Source organism: Lactuca sativa, chromosome 5 (genome assembly GCF_002870075.4).
Source record: "Lactuca sativa cultivar Salinas chromosome 5, Lsat_Salinas_v11, whole genome shotgun sequence".
NCBI classification, from domain to species: domain Eukaryota; kingdom Viridiplantae; phylum Streptophyta; class Magnoliopsida; order Asterales; family Asteraceae; genus Lactuca; species Lactuca sativa.
In genome coordinates this window covers 246389556-246409025 of record NC_056627.2, presented here as the reverse complement: position 1 = coordinate 246409025, position 19470 = coordinate 246389556, and the positions used below count along the sequence as shown (strand labels likewise).

General features: G+C 34.3%; 3 protein-coding genes across 3 annotated transcripts; 2 read left to right on the top strand and 1 right to left on the bottom strand.

The window, feature by feature from the left end:
• Window positions 1-1849: 1849 nt before the first annotated feature.
• On the top strand, window positions 1850-7536 carry LOC111908739 (uncharacterized). Its single transcript, XM_023904556.2, has 11 exons — window positions 1850-2600; window positions 3443-3707; window positions 4175-4334; window positions 4414-5092; window positions 5174-5597; window positions 5673-5854; window positions 5941-6085; window positions 6176-6412; window positions 6500-6844; window positions 6957-7058; window positions 7124-7536. Exons 1-11 carry the CDS (start codon window positions 2083-2085, stop codon window positions 7355-7357), a joined length of 3291 nt encoding a protein of 1096 aa, XP_023760324.1. The 5' UTR covers window positions 1850-2082; the 3' UTR covers window positions 7358-7536.
• A 2717-nt stretch (window positions 7537-10253) lies between these two features.
• Window positions 10254-13858, top strand: LOC111908738 (pentatricopeptide repeat-containing protein At5g14770, mitochondrial). The gene is made up of 2 exons (XM_023904555.3): window positions 10254-13423; window positions 13541-13858. The coding sequence occupies exon 1, from the start codon at window positions 10311-10313 to the stop codon at window positions 13302-13304; it is 2994 nt and encodes a 997-aa protein (XP_023760323.1). The 5' UTR covers window positions 10254-10310; the 3' UTR covers window positions 13305-13423; window positions 13541-13858.
• On the bottom strand, window positions 13799-18438 carry LOC111908700 (disease resistance protein RPV1). Its single transcript, XM_023904499.2, has 5 exons — window positions 17882-18438; window positions 15843-16950; window positions 15398-15763; window positions 14577-15299; window positions 13799-14460 (listed from the first exon to the last, which is right to left on the bottom strand). The coding sequence occupies exons 1-5, from the start codon at window positions 18382-18384 to the stop codon at window positions 13942-13944; spliced, it is 3219 nt and encodes a 1072-aa protein (XP_023760267.2). The 5' UTR covers window positions 18385-18438; the 3' UTR covers window positions 13799-13941.
• Between the last annotated feature and the right edge of the window lie 1032 nt (window positions 18439-19470).

The window sequence follows — 19470 nt, the reverse complement described above, 5'->3', positions numbered from 1 at the left end:
ACTCTATTTATAAAGAAAAAAAATCATGAATTTTAGTATTTTTAATTTTTTTATTAAGATAATGTTGGACTTTTAAAGATAATAGTTCTTATTTAAAAATCTAAAAATATATATACAACTCTCCTTTTAATGCATAACACATGGGTGAATTTTGGTGAACTTTGGCTCGTCCATATGGCCTAGGCCACCGTTATTAATTTCATTTTCTTTTTTTTTTTAGTTAAAAAGGGTGAAAGTGTGCAGATGGGTAGCCTAAATGTCTTTATAAGATAAATTGGTTTACTTCTAACGTGGAATATATGATGTTTTGTTTTTATATTAAAATGGATATCAATGTTCTGAAATGTTCTGAAGAAGCAAACTTGTTCAAATACAAATATATTAAATATGTAGCATGTGTCAATATTAATAACTTGAAACACAAAAACATAGCTAAAGGAATATACACTGCCAAGTGTGAATAAATGAGTTTGAATTTAAAAGCAGAATCACTTTACTATTAAAACTAAAATTATAGTTTATTTAGATTTTTAGAGGTGGTTATGTTTTATTTATATGGATGTGAAGAATGAAATGTTTTTGTCTTTTTAGGACTATTGGATCAGATAGTTTAATGTTTAATAGGTGATGATTCAAAGTCTTGTTTGTTTTGAATATGTAATTTGTAGAGTTGAAATGCTATCTTATAAACAATTAACAAGTTAATACAAGTTGGAATTGGTAGTTTCGCCTCGTGTTTCCAGCACCACTAGTGAAGCGAGAACGACACTGGACGCAGGGGAGAATTTATGGGAGTTTCAAGGTGACACCGACAATTTCTGACTTTTCCGGCCGCAGTAGAAAATTTTTCGAAAATTTTAAATTTTTTATATTTTTTTTATTATCGCGCAACCCTTGACTTTTTCGTGCAACCCCTATTATGAAATCTTGCATCCGCCCCTGACCGGAAGGGTGAAGCACGAACGACGATGAAGTCTGTTCGTCTCCTACAGGAAGGGTTTTGCGAGAACGACACTGAAAGGGTGAAGTTTGTGGCTCGAGAGAGGTAGGGAGGGGATGGATAAAGTGGGGTCAGTTATTTTATTTTTATCATTCCTTTTAATTACTATATTAAAAAAGTAGAAAATGAAAGTAATTGAGGACAAATCATGGTTGTCAAAAATCGCGATTCTGATCATAGGATCGTACGATCCTACGATCTTAGGTATGAAAAACGATCCGGATCGTAAAAGGATCGTATTTGGGGTAGGATCGCAGGTAGGATCGTAAGATCGTAAGTAGGATCGTAGGATCGAGATCCGATCCGATCATACCTTCCCTTGTTTTTTTTTAAATGGATTTTTTTTACCTTTTTATTTATTTTACCCTTTACCAATCTACCATTTATCGTTTTTATTGTGACTTATGACTAATATTTTAAAGTTTTTATAACTTTTGAACAAAAAATTAGAAGTTTGAAATATTTTTGGTGATTAAATATTATAAATTATAATTATATTTTATTTTGTAGGATCTTAGGATCTCGATCCCGATCTTGCAAACCCAAAAATCCCGATCTTAACAACCTTGGGACAAATCTATATTATAAAACATTTCAAAACTCTAAAGCAAAACTACAGTAAAATAAGTTTGGACCTGTGGTGCTAAGCTAAATTTTTTATTTTTGGACTAAAGCTAACAATTTTCAACTACTAGATAATTTAATTTTTGCAATTTTGTCTTTATATAATCACAAAATCTATAATGAAATCTAATTGATTTAACACATATGCGTATTTCCGTGTCGTTTCATTTGAGTTAGACGGTAGTTTCCTTTTAGGGTTTATACGAATTAGTTACGACATCAGTTGTGAAATTACCAGAATACCCATTCTACAGTACATATACCCTCATCGTCTCTGGATTTTAGGGTTCTTGCTCTTCAAGCCGAAGCCCTAAAACCTTCTTTCTTCCTCTGTTCATCACCCCAAAGTTAGCCAATTTATATGTCGATATTGATTGACACAATGCATCATCCTAATTGATAATTCTTTAATCCATGTGTTTTCCAATTCGTACTCCAAACCCTATTAAAATCTCACGATGCAGATATTGAATTCAGACGAAACAGCAGTTGTTCCAACTGATGAACATGATTGCACCACCACCCCTACCGAAAACATCGAAGAAGAGTTGGATGAGAACTCGAATGTAGAATCCGCAATAGATGCTTCTGGAAAGACTTTGGATCTCCAGGTTTTGGATGAGAGTAGGATTAGTGACGGTGATAATTCTTCAATAGAGGGTTTATATGTGTACAAGAATACGTTCAATTTGATTCCTCGATCGGTAGGGGGTTTGGTTAGGTTAAAAACCCTTAAGTTCTTTGGGAATGAGGTCAATTTGTTTCCTTCAGAATTTGGCAACCTGGTTAACCTCGAAAGATTGCAAGTGAAGATTTCTTTGCCGGGGTTAACTGGATTACCTCTACAAAAATTGAAGGCCTTGAAGGAGTTAGAGCTTAGTAAGGCGCCTTCCAGGCCTTCAGCTTTTCCATTACTGGGAGACATAATGGGACTTGAGCGCTTAACCAAGCTATCTGTCTGTCACTTTTCTATCAGGTATTTTTTTTTTCGTTCTTCTATTTCTTGTTACAAATCTAATTTCTGTTAATGGCTATGTGAATAACGCTGTCACATAGAAATTTAACGAATTTAATCATGGTACTGGCCTCTTCGATCTTTAATTTCTGAAATGACTACGACTCATAGTCAATACAGGATTGATTTCTCTGTTTACATCAGAATGACATTAGCCATTAGAGGAAAGAACTAGGATTTTAGACGTGTTCCTGAAACATTAACCATTGCCTTACAACTGAAAACTAGGCCACATGTCCACAACGCCTTAATTGCTTTGCTCTTCACTTGACATTTGGTATATCCAATTCTTTTCTCAATATCTTCTATTTGCCTCTTCTTTTCTCGTGTGACTAGAAAGTGGACATAACTTTATAAGGTCAAAACAGTTTTAACTAGTGACTTATCTCTAGTATTTTGGCTGTGAACCATGTCTCATATTCTATGGTGGACAAGAAGACCTTTTTCTCTGGATATCGTGAACAGAGATTTCATATTCTATGGTGGACAAGAAGACCTTTTCCATGGTTTGATATAATCATCATTGCAAATGTCGTCTTGCCTTGATCATGCATACTTATATGATTCCCTAATGAGGCGATGGACCGATGGTGCGATAACCACCCAGGCAACTGTTTTTTTGCTTAAAGAAACTTCAAAGCACATAAAATAAACAAAACTAAAAAAAATCATAAAGGAGGGTTGTTTTTGGAGTAAAGATGTTAATAATTTAGGGTTACCTCTTCTCTAGTCTCTGTATATGCTTATAACCAGATATTTAACTCAAAGTACTGATGAAATTTGGCATCCTCCTTATTTTGCAGATATTTGCCACCAGAAATTGGCCGTCTTACTTGCTTGGAGTACCTAGATCTTTCACACAATAAAATGAGAAATTTACCCTCAGAAATCACTAAATTGAGTGCCCTTATAACATTGAAAGTTGCCAACAATAAATTGATCCAAGTACCTCCAGCCTTGTCCTCTCTCCAAAGATTAGAAAACTTGGACCTTTCAAACAACAGGTTGACATCCTTGGGGTCTCTTGAATTTGACATGATGCATAATCTTCGCAGACTAAACCTTCAGGTACTTACAATCAACTTAATCCCTTTCCCAAGTAAATCTCGTCTTGAAACTAGTAGAAACTTTAAAAAATGAATGCCTGAATGTTTAAGACAGTCAATGAGCAACGGTATATGCTTCTATGTATAGGGTTATTTTGCACCTGAAGTACATTGACATGCTTTATGTGACTTGATCTTGACGAAGGTAATATATATTCTTTAGTTGTAGTGCTAAATATGGAGAACTGCCTTGATATATGCACAAAAAATCAACTCTCATTTGGTTGTATACTTGTATTTGTATACACCTATATTACTGCTTTATATAACATTTTTTGGATGCGTTGGTTTTCTTGGGTATAATACATCAAGAGGGGACTTTGTTATTATTCTATTCTTTTCTCTTCATCTTTACTCTTTACCTAATGAACGCATATAATTTTATGTCATTCTAGCTTGACTGACGCTGTTATATGTCTTCTTTTCTAGTTCAATAAGCTTCCAAGTTTTTCTCAACTACCTTCATGGATAAGCTGTGATCTCGAGGGCAATGATGAGGACATGACCAATGGTGAATTCATCAATTCATCTGTAGAGATGGATGTATTGGAAAGTAGTGTCACAGCCCTTGATGATGATTCCATAAATGGTAGTTTTTCTTCCTGTCACTTGTTTAAATATTTCATTATTTTCAGAGATGGATTCTAATGTGTGCTAATGTGAGCCAGATTCTCCTGCTTCCATGTCAAGCCATTTAACTGGTTCTTCACCAAATAGATCTTTCCCAGCAAGAAAACCTAGGAAGGGGTGGAAAAGGCGTTACTATTTGCAACAGAGAGCTAGACAAGAGCGTTTAAACTGCAGTAGGAAGTGGAAAGGTGATGATTCTTCTGTCCATGCTTCAACTCAAAACACAACCGAAAATTGTGAATCCTGCAGTACTATTGTTGCATCTGAAGCCCTTCTAGAAGGTCCCTCAGTTAATGCCTCTGTTGATCTGGATAACAAAGAACTGCTTCCTGCGGATGGTGAACGTGAGAAGGACCATAGTTCAGAACAGGTTGAGGGCAAAGAGGTTGAAGATGATTGTAGCAAAGAAAAGGCTGAATTGGATGCTCTTTCAGAGGAGAAGTTGGTGGTGGATAATTCATGTGGTAATAATGCCAATACACAGTCAAAAAGACATTCTGAAAGGGATCTTGATAACCCTAAACCAAGAAAGTCAAGAAGACCAACTGACATACACGTAAACCAGTCTTCTAAATATAGTACAATGTCGTTTTGTAGCATTGAGGATTATCTCCCAGATGGGTTTTATGATGCAGGGCGAGATCGTCCTTTCTTGCCTCTCAGTAGCTATGAGAAAAGCTTGCATCTTGGCTCACGTGAAGTTATAGTCATGGACAGGTAGTTTTTGTAATCTTGATAATCAATTATTGTCTGTTGAAGGATAATGATATGTAAACTGAAGTTAATGTTTTTTTTCAGGGAAAAGGATGAAGAGTTGGATGCTGTAACACTTTGTGCTCAATCATTGCTGTATCATTTAAATCAGATGTATGGTTCCACGAAAGATGAGGGAGACATTTATCTTGGTAAATTACAGGTTGCTTCCTTGCTTGCTCTGTTTGTATCTGATCACTTTGGAGGGAGTGACAGAAGTACAATGGTTGATAGGGCACGCAAGTCTGTATCTGGATCAAACTATAACAAGCCTTTTGTCTGCACTTGTCCAACTGGGAACAACAACAATATTATGAAATCCACAAAACAAACTGTTAACTCAGCAGATGACACTGCTCTCCTATGTGAAAGATCTCTTCAGTTGATAAAAGCAAGGAGAAATTCCATTGTTGTCCCTATTGGAACTCTACAATTTGGTGTTTGTAGACACAGGTCATTGCTCATGAAGGTAGTTTAATAATCTATTTACTTGGGTTATCTCTCATTTACTTTAAACAATTTATTTATTTTGCTTATAATTCAGTACCTTTGTGATCGAATGGAGCCTCAAGTACCATGTGAACTTGTGAGAGGGTATTTGGATTTTGCACCACATGCGTGGAATGTAATTGTGGTTAAGAGGGGTGATTCAGACATTCGGATGGTAGTGGATGCATGTCGTCCTCATGATATAAGAGAAGAGACAGATCCAGAATATTTCTACAGGTATAATATCTATTAATACATACATGATGATGTTGTATATACTATATAGTATATATATATTAAGTTGGTTGGTATTTTAATTTTAGGTATATTCCTCTGAATCGGATCAATGGTGATGCACACTGTTCTTTTCCATCTCTTTCTGCTGCATACGAAGACATCAAGGAAGGAGATTCAAGTTCAACAACCCTTATTGAATGCAACCTGGGATCAGTCGAGGCTGCTGCTAAGGTCTTGATCACTGTTATAGCTCTTTATTTGTTGGTAATTACTATGTATCAGTATCACATTTCTTATTATTTTACATGATTTTTGTGGTAGGTGCGCACTTTGAAAGTGAGTGAGAGCTCTGCAGAGGAAGTTAGGAATTTTGAATATAGCTGCCTAGGGGAAGTGAGACTTCTAAGTGTTTTGAAGCACCCTTGCATAGTAAAAGTTTTAGGCCATCAGATATGTACCAAGTGGTTACCTTCACAATCAGAAGATGGAATACCAGAACATCATCGTATATTGCAGTCTGCCATTTTTATGGAGCATGTAAAAGGCGGATCTTTAAAGGTACTTATCACTTGTCATACATTATCTTATCTATTAAGCCATTAAATAGAAATAGATTACCTTAATTGTCCTCTGAATAACAAACAGGGGTATATAGAAAAGCTTGGAAGATCTGGTGAGAAGCATGTTCCTGTGAATTTGGGTTTACAAATTGCTAGAGATGTTGCTTGGGCGTTATCTGAAGTGCATTCGAAAGATATAATACATCGTGACTTGAAGAGTGAGAATATTTTGGTTGAGATGGATGAAAGTGAAACATGTGCAGTTGTTAAGGTTTGTGATTTTGATAGAGCAGTTCCTTTACGTTCTTGGTTGCATACATGTTGCATTGGGCATATGGGGATCCCTCCACCAGATGTCTGTGTTGGAACCCCTCGTTGGATGGCTCCTGAGGTTTATCGAACAATTCATGATCGCCGTTTATACGGACTGGTATGTATATGTATTAATGTATATGCTACTTTCCTTGTATACAAACTTGCCTAAATTATTATGTCTAAAAAGTAATCGAGAAAGAAAATAAGTTAATTCTTGTGTGGTGTAGGAAGTAGATATATGGTCTTTCGGATGCCTACTTTTGGAGTTATTGACTTTGCAAGTGCCTTACGTGGGGCTACCCGAGTCCAAAATTCATGACCTCCTTTTGGTATGTATATTATTTAAAAGTTTTCCAACTATGATCATGAATTGATAATAATTTGGTTAAAACAGATGGGGAAACGGCCACAATTGACAGATGAACTAGAGGCCTTGGGTGCAGTGGAAGAAGAAGATGATGATGATAGTAAAGAGACAGAGTTGCAAACTGAAGAATACAAAACCCTCAGATTTTTAATTGATATTTATCGGCAGTGTACTCAGGATGATCCTTATGATCGTCCAACAGCCATCAGACTTTACAAAATGCTGCTTGATTTCTCAAATTTGACTAGTCAGCAAGTATAGATGATAGAGTCTTATCTTATTAGTTAAGCTCTCAGTTGTATTTGTATTTGTATCAGTATTTGTTGTGGTTCAAGTTATATATACAGACCGACTGATTGTTGTTAATTGTTATTTCTTCCCCGGGTATTACAGCAGAACCCAGGTGAAGTTGTTTATGAATTTTGTTTCTTTGTAGGAAATTGTTTAGTGTTAGTGTAATCTCCCCCCCTCGGTTTGGATTTGATTCTGAGCGAATAAAATGAACATAACCATGTCGCTTGCTATTATGTGTAAAAGACAGGTAAGTATGTTACTATTATGTATTAAAGTAATTTCTATTGTACAAGTTTTAGGTTACATAGGCTTGCATATTGCTATTATTGGTAAAAACTGTAATTATGTTATCATTAATGAATTTTTTTACTACGTAATCTATATTGAAAAAAAGTCAAATACGATGTCACAAAAAAAACACGAGTCCAAATGAATCATGTTTGTGGGATAGTAGGAAATCACTTGGGGGCATTAGTTAAAGCTTGCTCTATATTTTGCCTTTTCATATCCCATATTGCTGGATATAGCAAAATATATTTTTATTAGTTAAGCGGATATACTAAATGTTTTGAGTATTATAATTTTTTGGTATATTACGCGTATTATGTGGAACATAAACATTACTGAATGCTATATATATATATATATATATATATATATATATATATATATATATATATATATATATATATATATATATATATATATATATATATATATATATATATATAACAAAACAATAGACATTAGATATTAGATATGTTCATTGTAAATCAACCATCACACAATGGTTAATGTGAATGGATGATCATAATTAATAGATAGATGATTTGAGATGTCTTGTAGACCATACCGAAGTAGGAATCATGTTTGTAGAACCTTTTTTCTCATATATTCATGAAACCGAGAATGTAACGTTCTTTTGTAAAAAATTGAATGTATTACATTCATTTTATAATTGCACAAATGAGAATGATTCATTCATCAAATTATTTTGATTTCACTACTATTAAACCGTAAATTACCATTATTTTTCTTTTTTGAAATTGATTCATTCTTTACTTTTTGAACTAAAAATAGTGAATTATTCATCTAGTTTAACTATTTACAAAAAACAGTCATTGAATTTGATCACCAACATTTTATATATATATATATATATATATATATATATATATATATATATATATATATATATATATATATATATATATATATATATATATATGTTTTAATTTGTCATATTTTCATTAGACATATATATATATATATATATATATATATATATATATATATATATATATATATATATATATATATATATATATATGTTTTAATTTGTCATATTTTCATTAGACAAATTTACATCTTATTTAACCAACATTTTCAATAAATTTGTTTCCAGTTTATATTTTGATATTTTTTGTTATGAATTTGATCTATACTATTTTAACTTTTTTTTTTAAAATTTGTTTTTATAATAATTTTGCTTTAATTAATTTTTTTTCCCCGAATATGTTTTACATGTTACATAAAAAATTAATTTCACAATTTTTTTTTTGTATAAAGTTGGGTTTTATTAACATTAGCCACATGTTTTTCAAGTGTATCTACATGCCACCCTCAAGTTTTCTTTAAAAAACAAAAAATTGTTACCGTAATACATATATATTTTAAAAAAAAGTTATTTATTTATTTATTTATAATGATAGTAGATATACATAGGTAAAATAAAAATAAAAATATTTGAGTGTTCATAGTGGTTCACATTATGTATACGCCTAATGCTTAATGCTAGATGCGAAATAAAAATTTCTCTTATATTATTATTATTTTTTAAGTTCAATATCTTTTTTATAAATATATAGAAATAGTCGATCATCTCAGACATTCCGATCACATAAATAATTTATGGAGCTAACCACATAAAAAGATGATGTAGATAAGACAAAAAACCATATTTATTAAGTAATAACAAAATATTTTAAATAATAATAAAATTAATGGAAATAAGATTATTAAAAACGGTTGGTTGAAAATAATGAATTGATGGTTATATGGTAATAATGTAATGATTAAATAACTAGGTTAGGAAGAAGATAGTTATAAGGATAAGAGAATATTTTTTTTAATGTATTTAGTAGAAATGACTAAATTAAATATCTATTATAATAAATGAAAGTTTTTTGTCACATGTCATCTTCTTATTTATTTGGATATATTATATTTTCTAGAATTTTTAAAATTTTTTATTTTCCACTTGTCATTTTATTGTATTTTTTATTTTATTAAATTAAAATTTCACATTTAATATGTAAGGTAATATATATGTAAGATATTTATTAGAAAGAGTTTATATATGTAATGTATTCAATACATTAAAGTCTCATTAATTTTAATAATTCAAAAAATTTCTCATTTTTCTTATAAATTCAAACTTTGAATTAAATTTCATTTTTAATTTTTTTTAAATAAACCCATGTAATACATGGGTCTCACACCTAGTTTAGTAATATATTTTTTAATTTATTTAGTAGAAATGATTAAATTAAATATTTAGACTAATGTATATTAGACTTGGTATACTATACTAAGGCTAAATGGTATGGAGATGATTTCACCCGTAAAATCCGATGTGAAATGGCCGATTCAGATGTCAACATTGTCTAGCTTAACGTATATAACATCCTATGAAATTCTTTTTGAAAAACTATACACAACCAAGAAAGTGGGACACAAATTGCATTCAAGTTTTCCAATTTGGTAAATTTTGTAGAAAAACATGGTGTCACGACACAAAATATTTAAGTATTAGTTAAATGAAGTTAAGCTGTATTTTCTTTTTCTTTCCAAATATAATTTCTAGAAATTCGGCGTATCCCACCTACTAAAACGACACTCTCGTCCTGAAAACTTCTCGATGGGGTCTTCGTTGCGGCATTTCATCAAACAGTCGCAGTGCGACAAGACCCTCCTTCGGCCTGTTCTCATATCCCTTACGTCCGTTAGACCTCTCTCCTCGTCTTCACAAACAATAAAACCTGGAGGATTATATGCTTCGTTTTTCTGCACACTAATCCACCTATTTCTCTCTCGCAACCGGCTCTCCAAAGCAGCAGATGCTTTCAGTGCCATGCGAAATTACAATTATGTTCCTGAAAGTTTACAATCTTGGAACCGCCTCCTTCGAGAATTCAACAACTCAGGGATGGTTTCTCAGGTATGGTTTGTTTATTCGGAGATGATCTCTTGTGGTGTTACTCCAAATGTTACAACTCGCAATATAGTACTACATTCTGTATGTAAAGTGGGTAGAGTCGGATTAGCTTTAGATTTACTAAGAGATACGAGTTTTGGTGAATGTGATGTTGTTAGTTATAATACTGTGATATGGGGTTTTTGTAAATACGGGTTTGTTGAACAAGGATTTGGGTTATGTTCGGAGATGATTAAAAAGGGGTTTACTTTTGATGAATTTACTTGTAATATATTGGTCAAGGGTTTTATAGATACAGGTTTTTTGGGATATCTGGAATGGATTCGTGATCAGTTTGGTTATAAAGGAATTGGTTATGTGGATGTAGTTGGTTTCAATACTTTGATTCATGGGTTTTTTAAAGCTGGCAATGTGAATTCTGCTCTTGAGATGTTGAGTAGGATGATGGAAGAAAAATCTTTCCCTAATGTTGTAACTTACAATACTTTGATTGACATGTTCTGCAAGATGATGGATATTCCTCAGGCTAAAAGTCTTTTTGATGAGCTTATGGTACCTCAAAACAATGGCGGATCGGTTCTTGAGGAACTGGATATAAAGCCAAATGCTATCACATTTACTTCACTTATCAATGGCTACTTAAAGCAGCAAGGACTTGAAGAAGCTCTTAATTTGTATGAGAAAATGGCCATGGATGGATTATCATATGATGTAGTCACTTACACTTCTCTTATATACGGCCTTTGTAAGCATGGGAGAATCGATGATGCTCAAGCACTTTTTCAGAAAATGCAAAGGGTTGGTGTATACCCTAATCATATAACATACTCTGTGTTTTTACATTCGTTCTTTAAGTCAAGGAATGCAGCAGTTCCCCTTGGTCTACAGAGTCAAATGGTGGTACGTGGAATCCCTTTTGATGTGGTTGTATTCACCATTATGATGGATGGGCTATTCAAAAGTGGAAGGCCTGATGAAGCTGAGATGATGTTTAAAAGTCTTTTAGCTTCTGGTTTAGTTCCAAATTGTTTCACTTATTCTGCATTGATTGATGGGCGTTGCAAGTTAGGAGATTTGGATAACGCGAAGTCTACATTTCAAGAAATGGAGGGCAAAAATGTCTCTCCAAATGTCATTACATACACTGCTCTGATCAATGGCTTTTTAAAATTTGGAAAGCATGAAGCAGTTCTTGAAATCTTGGAAAAAATGGTGGTTGAGAGAGTTATGCCAAATATTTTCGCTTACAGTAGCCTAATTGATGGCTATTTTAAGGCTGGAGAAGAAGAAGTGGCTATCAGATTTTATGAGGAAATGAAATCGTGCGGATTAGAGGAAAACAACTTTGTACTTGATGCTTTTGTTAATAATTATAAAAGGAAAGGGAAAATGAATGAGGCTGGTTTATTTTTTCAGAATATGATATCAAAAGGACTATTTCCTGATTCTATTAATTATACATCATTAATGGATGGTTATTTTAAAGCTGGTGAAGAGTTAGCTGCTTGTAGAATGGTTGAAGAGATGACTGAGAAAGATGTGCAGTTTGATGCTGTTGCTTATAATGTTATAGCAAATGGGCTATTGGGATTGGGGAAATATGAAGTGGAATCTGTTTATAATGGAATAAAAGAACATGGGTTGTCACCAAATCTTGAAACATTCAACACAATCATTGCTGCCTATTGCAGGGTGGGTAAAATAGACAATGCTTTAAGTTTATGGAAAGAGATAAAGAGTGTAGGGTTAGTGCCCAATGAGATTACATCAAATCTCATGGTGGGTGGACTCTGTGAAGCAGGAAAGATTGATGAAGCCATGGATTTGCTGAATGAAATGGCAAGTTTACGGATTTACCCTAGCTCCACAACTCACAGACTTATGGTCTATGCAGCTTCAAAAAGTAAAAAAGGGGATGATATTTTGTTGATTCATGACCGTATTATAGCTTTGGGGCTTAAACCGAGCCAAAAAGTCTATAATGCCCTTATCACCACCTTATGCAGGCTAGGCATGACAAGAAAAGCAACATTAGCATTACAAGAAATGAAAAGCAGTGGCTTTTCTCCTGATATTGTTACGTACAATGTGTTAATTAATGGGTATTGTAAAAGCTCCCATTTAAAAAAGGCTGTTGATACATTTTTACATATGTTGGTTGAAGGAGTTTCTCCTAATATTTCAACTTATCATACGCTTCTCAGGGGTCTTTCAAAGGGTGGTCTTATGAAAGAGGCATTGAAACTGGTTGATGACATGTTGGAAAGAGGTTTTGAGATTGATTCTGATGTGTATAACATTTTGGTTTCTGGGTATGGTAGGATTGGGAATAGGAGGGAAGCGATTAGGTTTTATTGTGAAATGATATCAAAAGGATTTGTCCCTCAAACTAGTACTTATAATGTGCTTATAAGTGAGTTTGCTAAAGTGGGAATGATGATTCAAGCAAGAGAGCTTATGAATGAGATGCAAGAGAAAATGGTTCCTCTTAATTCTTCGACTTATGACATATTGATAAGTGGGTGGTGTAAGTTAGCAAAGCGAGCTGAGCTGGAGAGGGCGTTGAGGGCTTCATATGAGTATAAAGTAAAAATGTTGTTAAATGAGATGAATGAGAAAGGTTTTGAGCCATGTGAGAGTACCTTTAGGTATATGACTTTGGTTTTTCAGAGACAAAGAAAGAAAAAAAAGAGTTGATTGTTGTAAGAACTCAAGATGTGAAGTTTTCAGTTGACAAAAAAAAAAAGAAGAAAAAGAGTCGAGTGCTGGATTGGAGTTGTATCCTCTACGTGAAGATCCTAAAGATGTTGCTGAATGTATGTCTCTTTTTTTTCAACACAAACTTGATACATTACTTGAAATTGAAGCGCCATTACCTGTTGTTAGGCATATATGGTTAACTTATTCCTTTTCAAAATTTTGTTTTCATGCAGACATTGTTTAAAAGCGAAGGGTGCCTTCTGAGATTCCTGTTCAGAGAAGTCAGATGATGGATATAATCTTTTCTGTAAAGACTAAAGAGCCTGATGTTGATACTGGAATCCCATTTAGAGCTGAGGTGATTATAGCCAATCCCCAATCTAATAGAATGATCCAAATGGCAATTAAGGAATACTTACATTTGTAAGATTGTTAAAGTGTTCACATTTTAGGTTAGGAAGTTGTTAGGGATAGGTTATTGTAAAGACCGAGGCTACAAAGATTGTGATTGCAACATTTTTAAATAAAATTAATAAAAAGAAATGAAAGTAGGATGCGAAAGCAAACTAATTAACAAAAGTAAGCTACTATTTCTTCCATCAATCATTTTCATGCTAGTTACACTTGATAGTCATCAGTTATCGCTTTGGAACACACGTGTCATATCACCACAAACATAATTGGATATATCTTTATCCATTCTATCGGTCCACAAAATCTGATGAGATGCATCGACATGATGATCCTCCTCAACTTGTTCATCATCTTCATATAAAAGGTTGATATAAAATTGATGTGCTTTTCCTGTAGTGATGCTTATAACAATTTCATCTCCTGGCTCCAGCAAATTACCACACCTCCAAACGCTTAGCCATGCGATGTGCTCCATATGCTTACGGATTTTTTTATTCCTAGCCATGTATGTCAACCGAAGTTTCTTGGTCTTATTATATACTTGAGTATTCATATAAGCATAATCATATCCTCTTAATCGAGAAAGCACGACACACATATTAAACCCAATTATTGTCGAACTATTTTGATGCCAAGGAACTCTAAATGAGATTTGTGGGCCTCGTTCTTTATACATAAAGCAGGAAGGGATTTGTTTTTCTGGAACAAATGTGCTGAATATACCAAACTCATGTAACACCTGTGAATGACACAATTCACAAACACCATTTGTAATTTAGCTTTTGATTAGTTCTCGACATTAGCCGATAAAACAAATATGCAAACAAGAGAAATAGCTAGAGATATAAAAACTACCTGAAGACCCAACTTCATTCCTTCACAAGCATCTAATGTCAACCCCAGATATCGTATGATTTTTGTCTCGACTTTGTCTATTGATTGAACCATATAACGACCCTCCATGTCACACAATTTCGGGCAGTTGGGGCAGTACACTACGATACTCGAATTCTGTCCAGGCTGTACTTTTTCCAAGGACTTATTGTTGCTGATATACAATACATTGATGGTTTTCGGGAGACCTATAACTGATTTGATTTTTGAGCAATCCCCAGCATGAAGCCTTGTAATTCTAGGTAGGGTTTGAATACATTTTGGTAAAGAAGTTACATTGTTGCCATCTATATTCAAAGACCAGAGCGAAACCAGACTACTCCAGTCATTTGGGAAACAATTGTCAAAGAGATTGCAATTTGAGACATCCATATCATCCAAAAAAGAAAATGATGAAACTGAATCCAAGCATTGAATCCGTCCAAGAACATCAAGGTTTGGGCAACCAGACATTTGAAGTGATACAAGAGAGCTAGGTAAGCATGGGAAATCTCTTAAGCTTCTACAGTTGGTTAGATCTAACAAGACTAGTTCTTTAAGGTATGCAATCGATTCACCAACCTTCATTAAACTCAAACAACCTTTCAGGATCAAACTCTCCAGACCAGGGAGTCCACGGAAATCAGGGGTCTCGATTAGCTCAATGCAATAGCTAAGATTAAGGATTTTTAAGGATCCGATAAACTGTGACATGGAAAACCACAATTATATAATTAACAGCTAGCTTTCCATATGTTATTAATTAGTAACAATGTGATAGGCAATATTGGATTAAGATATACCTTGAAGTCATCCCAAACGCACTTTAATTTGCTGTAACTCATGTCAAGAACAACCAACTTCTCTAAAGAACTATGATCACCTGGTATAGCTTTTAGAGAAAATCCATGCCAACTCAGCAATCGTAACTTTTTTGGCAACTTATTGCATTTCCCATAAAATGTTACATGGTTTAGTTGAAGTAGCATTAGGTTCTTCATTTTTTCCAGCGCACCAATTTCGAAATTTGCCTTATTTCCATGTACTTTTTTGCCATGATCATATTCTTCAAAGCCACGTGTCTCTGGATTCATCGTTGTGGATGAAGTTGATTCAGCTTCCTCAATCTTTTGCATATTAAGCATGAGTCCTTCTATTTCTTTTGTACCCTGAATGAGAAATTTAAATTATAAATAAATATAAATAAAGTGATTATATAGAAAAAGGGGTTTCTGTTTCTAAACATACGGCATGGTCTTGCAACACATTGAAACAGTCGTCATGATGCCAGAGTCTACTTCTTTTTCCAGGATCCTTTGGTGATTCCTGGCGAACAATTTCTCGTCCCATCTCCTTGATTAACTGATGCATCTTCACTCTCCCATATTCAACATACAATAGACATCTATCCGTTAGATTCCTGATCCCAACCACAGGGTATACATCACATGGGGCCAATATCTTGACAATGTAGTCTTTTTCCTCACCCTCAAAGAAACAAGCAACATGCAAGAATAAATCTTTATCCTTGTCATCTTCCAAAGTTTCATAGCTTATTTGTAGAACTTTCTGAATCTCAGGATTAGGAATTGCTTCCAGTTTGCACATCTTATTTTCCCATACATCATTTGTATTTCCACGTAAGGAAGAACCCAATACTTTAAGAGCCAAAGGAAGACCCATGCAGTGATGGACCAATCGTTCTGTATGGACAATATGGGGTTCCATAGGTTGATTTTGATGAAAGGCATACAAACTAAAAAGCTCGATGGCATCAACTGTAGATAATGTTCTAACAGACTGGACCTTAACCTTAAGATGATCTTTGAAAGCAGTCAACAACCACTTGTGCCTAGTTGTTATGATCACTTTACTTCCAGGGTAAAACCATTGTGGTCCTAGTAATGCATCTATCTGTTGCAATGTTGTAACATCATCAAGGATTATAAGCACCACGTTGTTGCATAAGGCATCTGTAATCTTAATGGTTCCTTCATCAACATTCCATATGGTTTCTTCCTTTTCTCTCTTTAAAATTGTGGAAAGAAGCTGAATTTGCAAGCGAATTAGTCCACCCGGTTGATTTGAAGTCTCATTAATATTTGCCAGAAAGCAACTGCCATCATAGTTATGGAAGTTTGAGTTATATATGCATTTGGCTATGGTTGTTTTCCCAATGCCTCCCATACCATTAATCAGAAGGATGGCTGCATTCGGTGATGGATCTTGTAACCATGATTCAATCTCAGCAACATCGTCCTTTATTCCCACTAGTTTGTCCTCAATGTACAGGGCCTTGTAGTCCAGCTTCTTTCTTATAACATTCACAATGTCAATTATGAATCTGGCCTCATACCTAGAAATATCAATTTAAAGCAATCAGAGTCTCTATCTATGTATATTTTGTTACAAACATTTTTAACTACATACATTTTAAGAGAAACATAAAAATGTATCTATCTTTGTATCCTGTAATCCTATAAAGTATAAACCATAATATCAATGGTACCATATGAATAGAAATGCGTCTTTTTCAAACAATACAATCCTCAGAAACCAATGTCCTCAATGTATACAAGGGGTCCGAGGGAAATGACCCTGGGTACATGGTTCCAGCGCCCTTGCGGGACAGAGCCCTTGACGGTGGTTCCACTGACCAGTCAGCAGACGGGGTCAAGGGGCAGCGACATGAAACCTAAACAGATTTCTATATTAGGAAAGAATCGGGACATGTATTTTCCCACCAAACCAAGCGGTGACATCAGTATGATGTAAGATTCGGTTATGTCTTATAACCACCTTTCTAACTATTTTTTTTGGCGCCAAAATGAATGTAACCACCATTTAACTTCTTTTCTCTCTCTTATATAAGAACACAGTAAATGTTCCAAAAAAGGGTTGAATTTTTCCATTCTCGAAATTTATCATCGGATTCTCTATATCTCATGAAAACGCAAAACAACAAAGTATATTCTGTGTTTCAGATTTAGAAGTTATCCTAAATTTGATTTCGTGATACCTAGACTATATGGTCGAAATCACATATTTTGGGAAGTGATTGCAATCGCGAATTATCCAAGTGTATATTGATATATTGATATTCCCAAAATCTGACACGGTTTTCTTGGATCAGTTTGTCTGTTTGTTTATATAAAGCTAGTACCAGTAAGCCAATAGCACAGACACAAACAAGGGATATATTACAGAAAACAGAGGAGAGAGATTACAGAAACAGAGGACTAGAGGAGACAGGTTAAGAGACTTGAGTTGAGGGGAAGCATGCGTACCCATCTGTAGAAACCATTCCGGTGAAGGTTGCAGCTTTTCTAAGAGAATCCCGCCATGCCCCCACCTTCCCCAACCATTCTCTCTTCTTGTGAAAGTCTGTTTCCGCCTTGATTATATCTTCATACCCATCAAATGCCTTTTTAAAGCTACCTCTTTGATTTCGAACATCAGATGGGTCCACCTTATAGAACACAGGTACGACGTCATGCTTAGAGGAGGAAGTCTTTTGTTCTTCAATGATCATCAAAACCTCATCCAGACACCACTTGGAGGATGCATAGCTTTCTGAGAAGACGATGAGTGAAATTGCAGACTTGTTGATGGCTTTCTTTAGCTCTGGTTTCAGCAATTTTCCTCTGTCCATCGCATCATCATCCCGGAATGTTCGGATTCTTGCCTGCTTCATGGCTGTATAGAGATGATCTGTAAAATTCTTACGCGTGTCTTCACCTCTAAAACTTAGATAAACATCATAACTATAAACAGTTTGAGGAGTAGCCATGGAAAAGATAAATGATAATTATGTCTGGAATGGGAAAAAGTAGATGTTAAATCAACTCGAAGAGGTTTGAGGTGAGGTCTACCAACTCCAAATATACAAAAATGTTGCAGGTAGTATACCTGTTATTTTTGTTTTTTTTTTGTTTTTTTGTTTTTTTTTTTTTTTTTTTTTTGTAGAAGTGAAACTATAAAAAAAGAGTTTTCACTTAGTTTTTTTTTCTGTTTCTTTGGAAGTGTACTTTTGAATAATCAAAGTATATTCTTTTAAAAAGGGTTAAAATATATTATTAATGTAAAAAACATATGTTTTTGATTTTTTTTTGTGGGACGGCTGTCGACACTGCCTCGATGTAGGTGCGCCACATTTAAACTTAAAATAACTAGTATTTTGTCGTCTATTAATGATTTTTTTGAAATTTTTATTAGTTTAACTTATATTTTTGTTATAACTAAAAAAAGACTGGGCCACTAAGCCACACCTAACCGGCCAACCCCACCATCTATCGTCCTTTTCTCTAGTCATAATAAAGTTACATTAGGCCCAAATTAAGATATATCACCTAGAATGGCAAACTCACATCTCCAATGGAATGTCCAAAGCTTGCCCTAATGGTGATCTTGATGTTGATTCCCTAAATTTGCCATAAATAGCGCTTTCTTTTTTAACTTCGGGTATAGATAGTATCGAATTGCTATAGGCATGTGGGCTTTAAGAGCCTTGGGCTATAAATACTTAAGAAATGGATGATCGGTTTACTCCATAATTCTCAACAGGGTACCACTATACAAGTGATAATCTGATTGAATGCAATGCAGGTGACGACTAACAATGGTGATTTAAGAAGCAATGTTGTTGTTCCCGCTGACAGTGTGTAACGTCCGATTTTTGGTATGTATTTTAATAAGAATTATTCATTTTTGCAAAGGGACTCGACGAGTTGGAGGAATGAGATTTTTGGACGCGGACTTGAAGTCTACTCGACAAGTTGAGAAGCCTCAACTTGACGAGTAGAGCTGCCAGAGTGAAACCCTAATTTTCAGGGTTTGCACCTTATTTAAGGACCTTAACACTTCATTGTGGCCTCCC

Excerpts from the sequence above, each read along its gene's own strand:
- LOC111908739 (XM_023904556.2), top strand. The coding sequence starts at position 2,083 with ATGCAGATATTGAATTCAGACGAAACAGCAGTTGTTCCAACTGATGAA. Across the intron at positions 6,086-6,175 it reads CAGTCGAGGCTGCTGCTAAG|GTGCGCACTTTGAAAGTGAG; the intron begins GTCTTGATCACT and ends TTTTTGTGGTAG. Across the intron at positions 6,845-6,956 it reads ATCGCCGTTTATACGGACTG|GAAGTAGATATATGGTCTTT; the intron begins GTATGTATATGT and ends TGTGTGGTGTAG.
- LOC111908738 (XM_023904555.3), top strand. The coding sequence starts at position 10,311 with ATGGGGTCTTCGTTGCGGCATTTCATCAAACAGTCGCAGTGCGACAAG.
- LOC111908700 (XM_023904499.2), bottom strand. The coding sequence starts at position 18,384 with ATGGCTACTCCTCAAACTGTTTATAGTTATGATGTTTATCTAAGTTTT. Across the intron at positions 15,764-15,842 it reads ATGTGTTGCAAGACCATGCC|GGTACAAAAGAAATAGAAGG; the intron begins GTATGTTTAGAA and ends TTTCTCATTCAG. Across the intron at positions 14,461-14,576 it reads GAATGAAGTTGGGTCTTCAG|GTGTTACATGAGTTTGGTAT; the intron begins GTAGTTTTTATA and ends TGTCATTCACAG.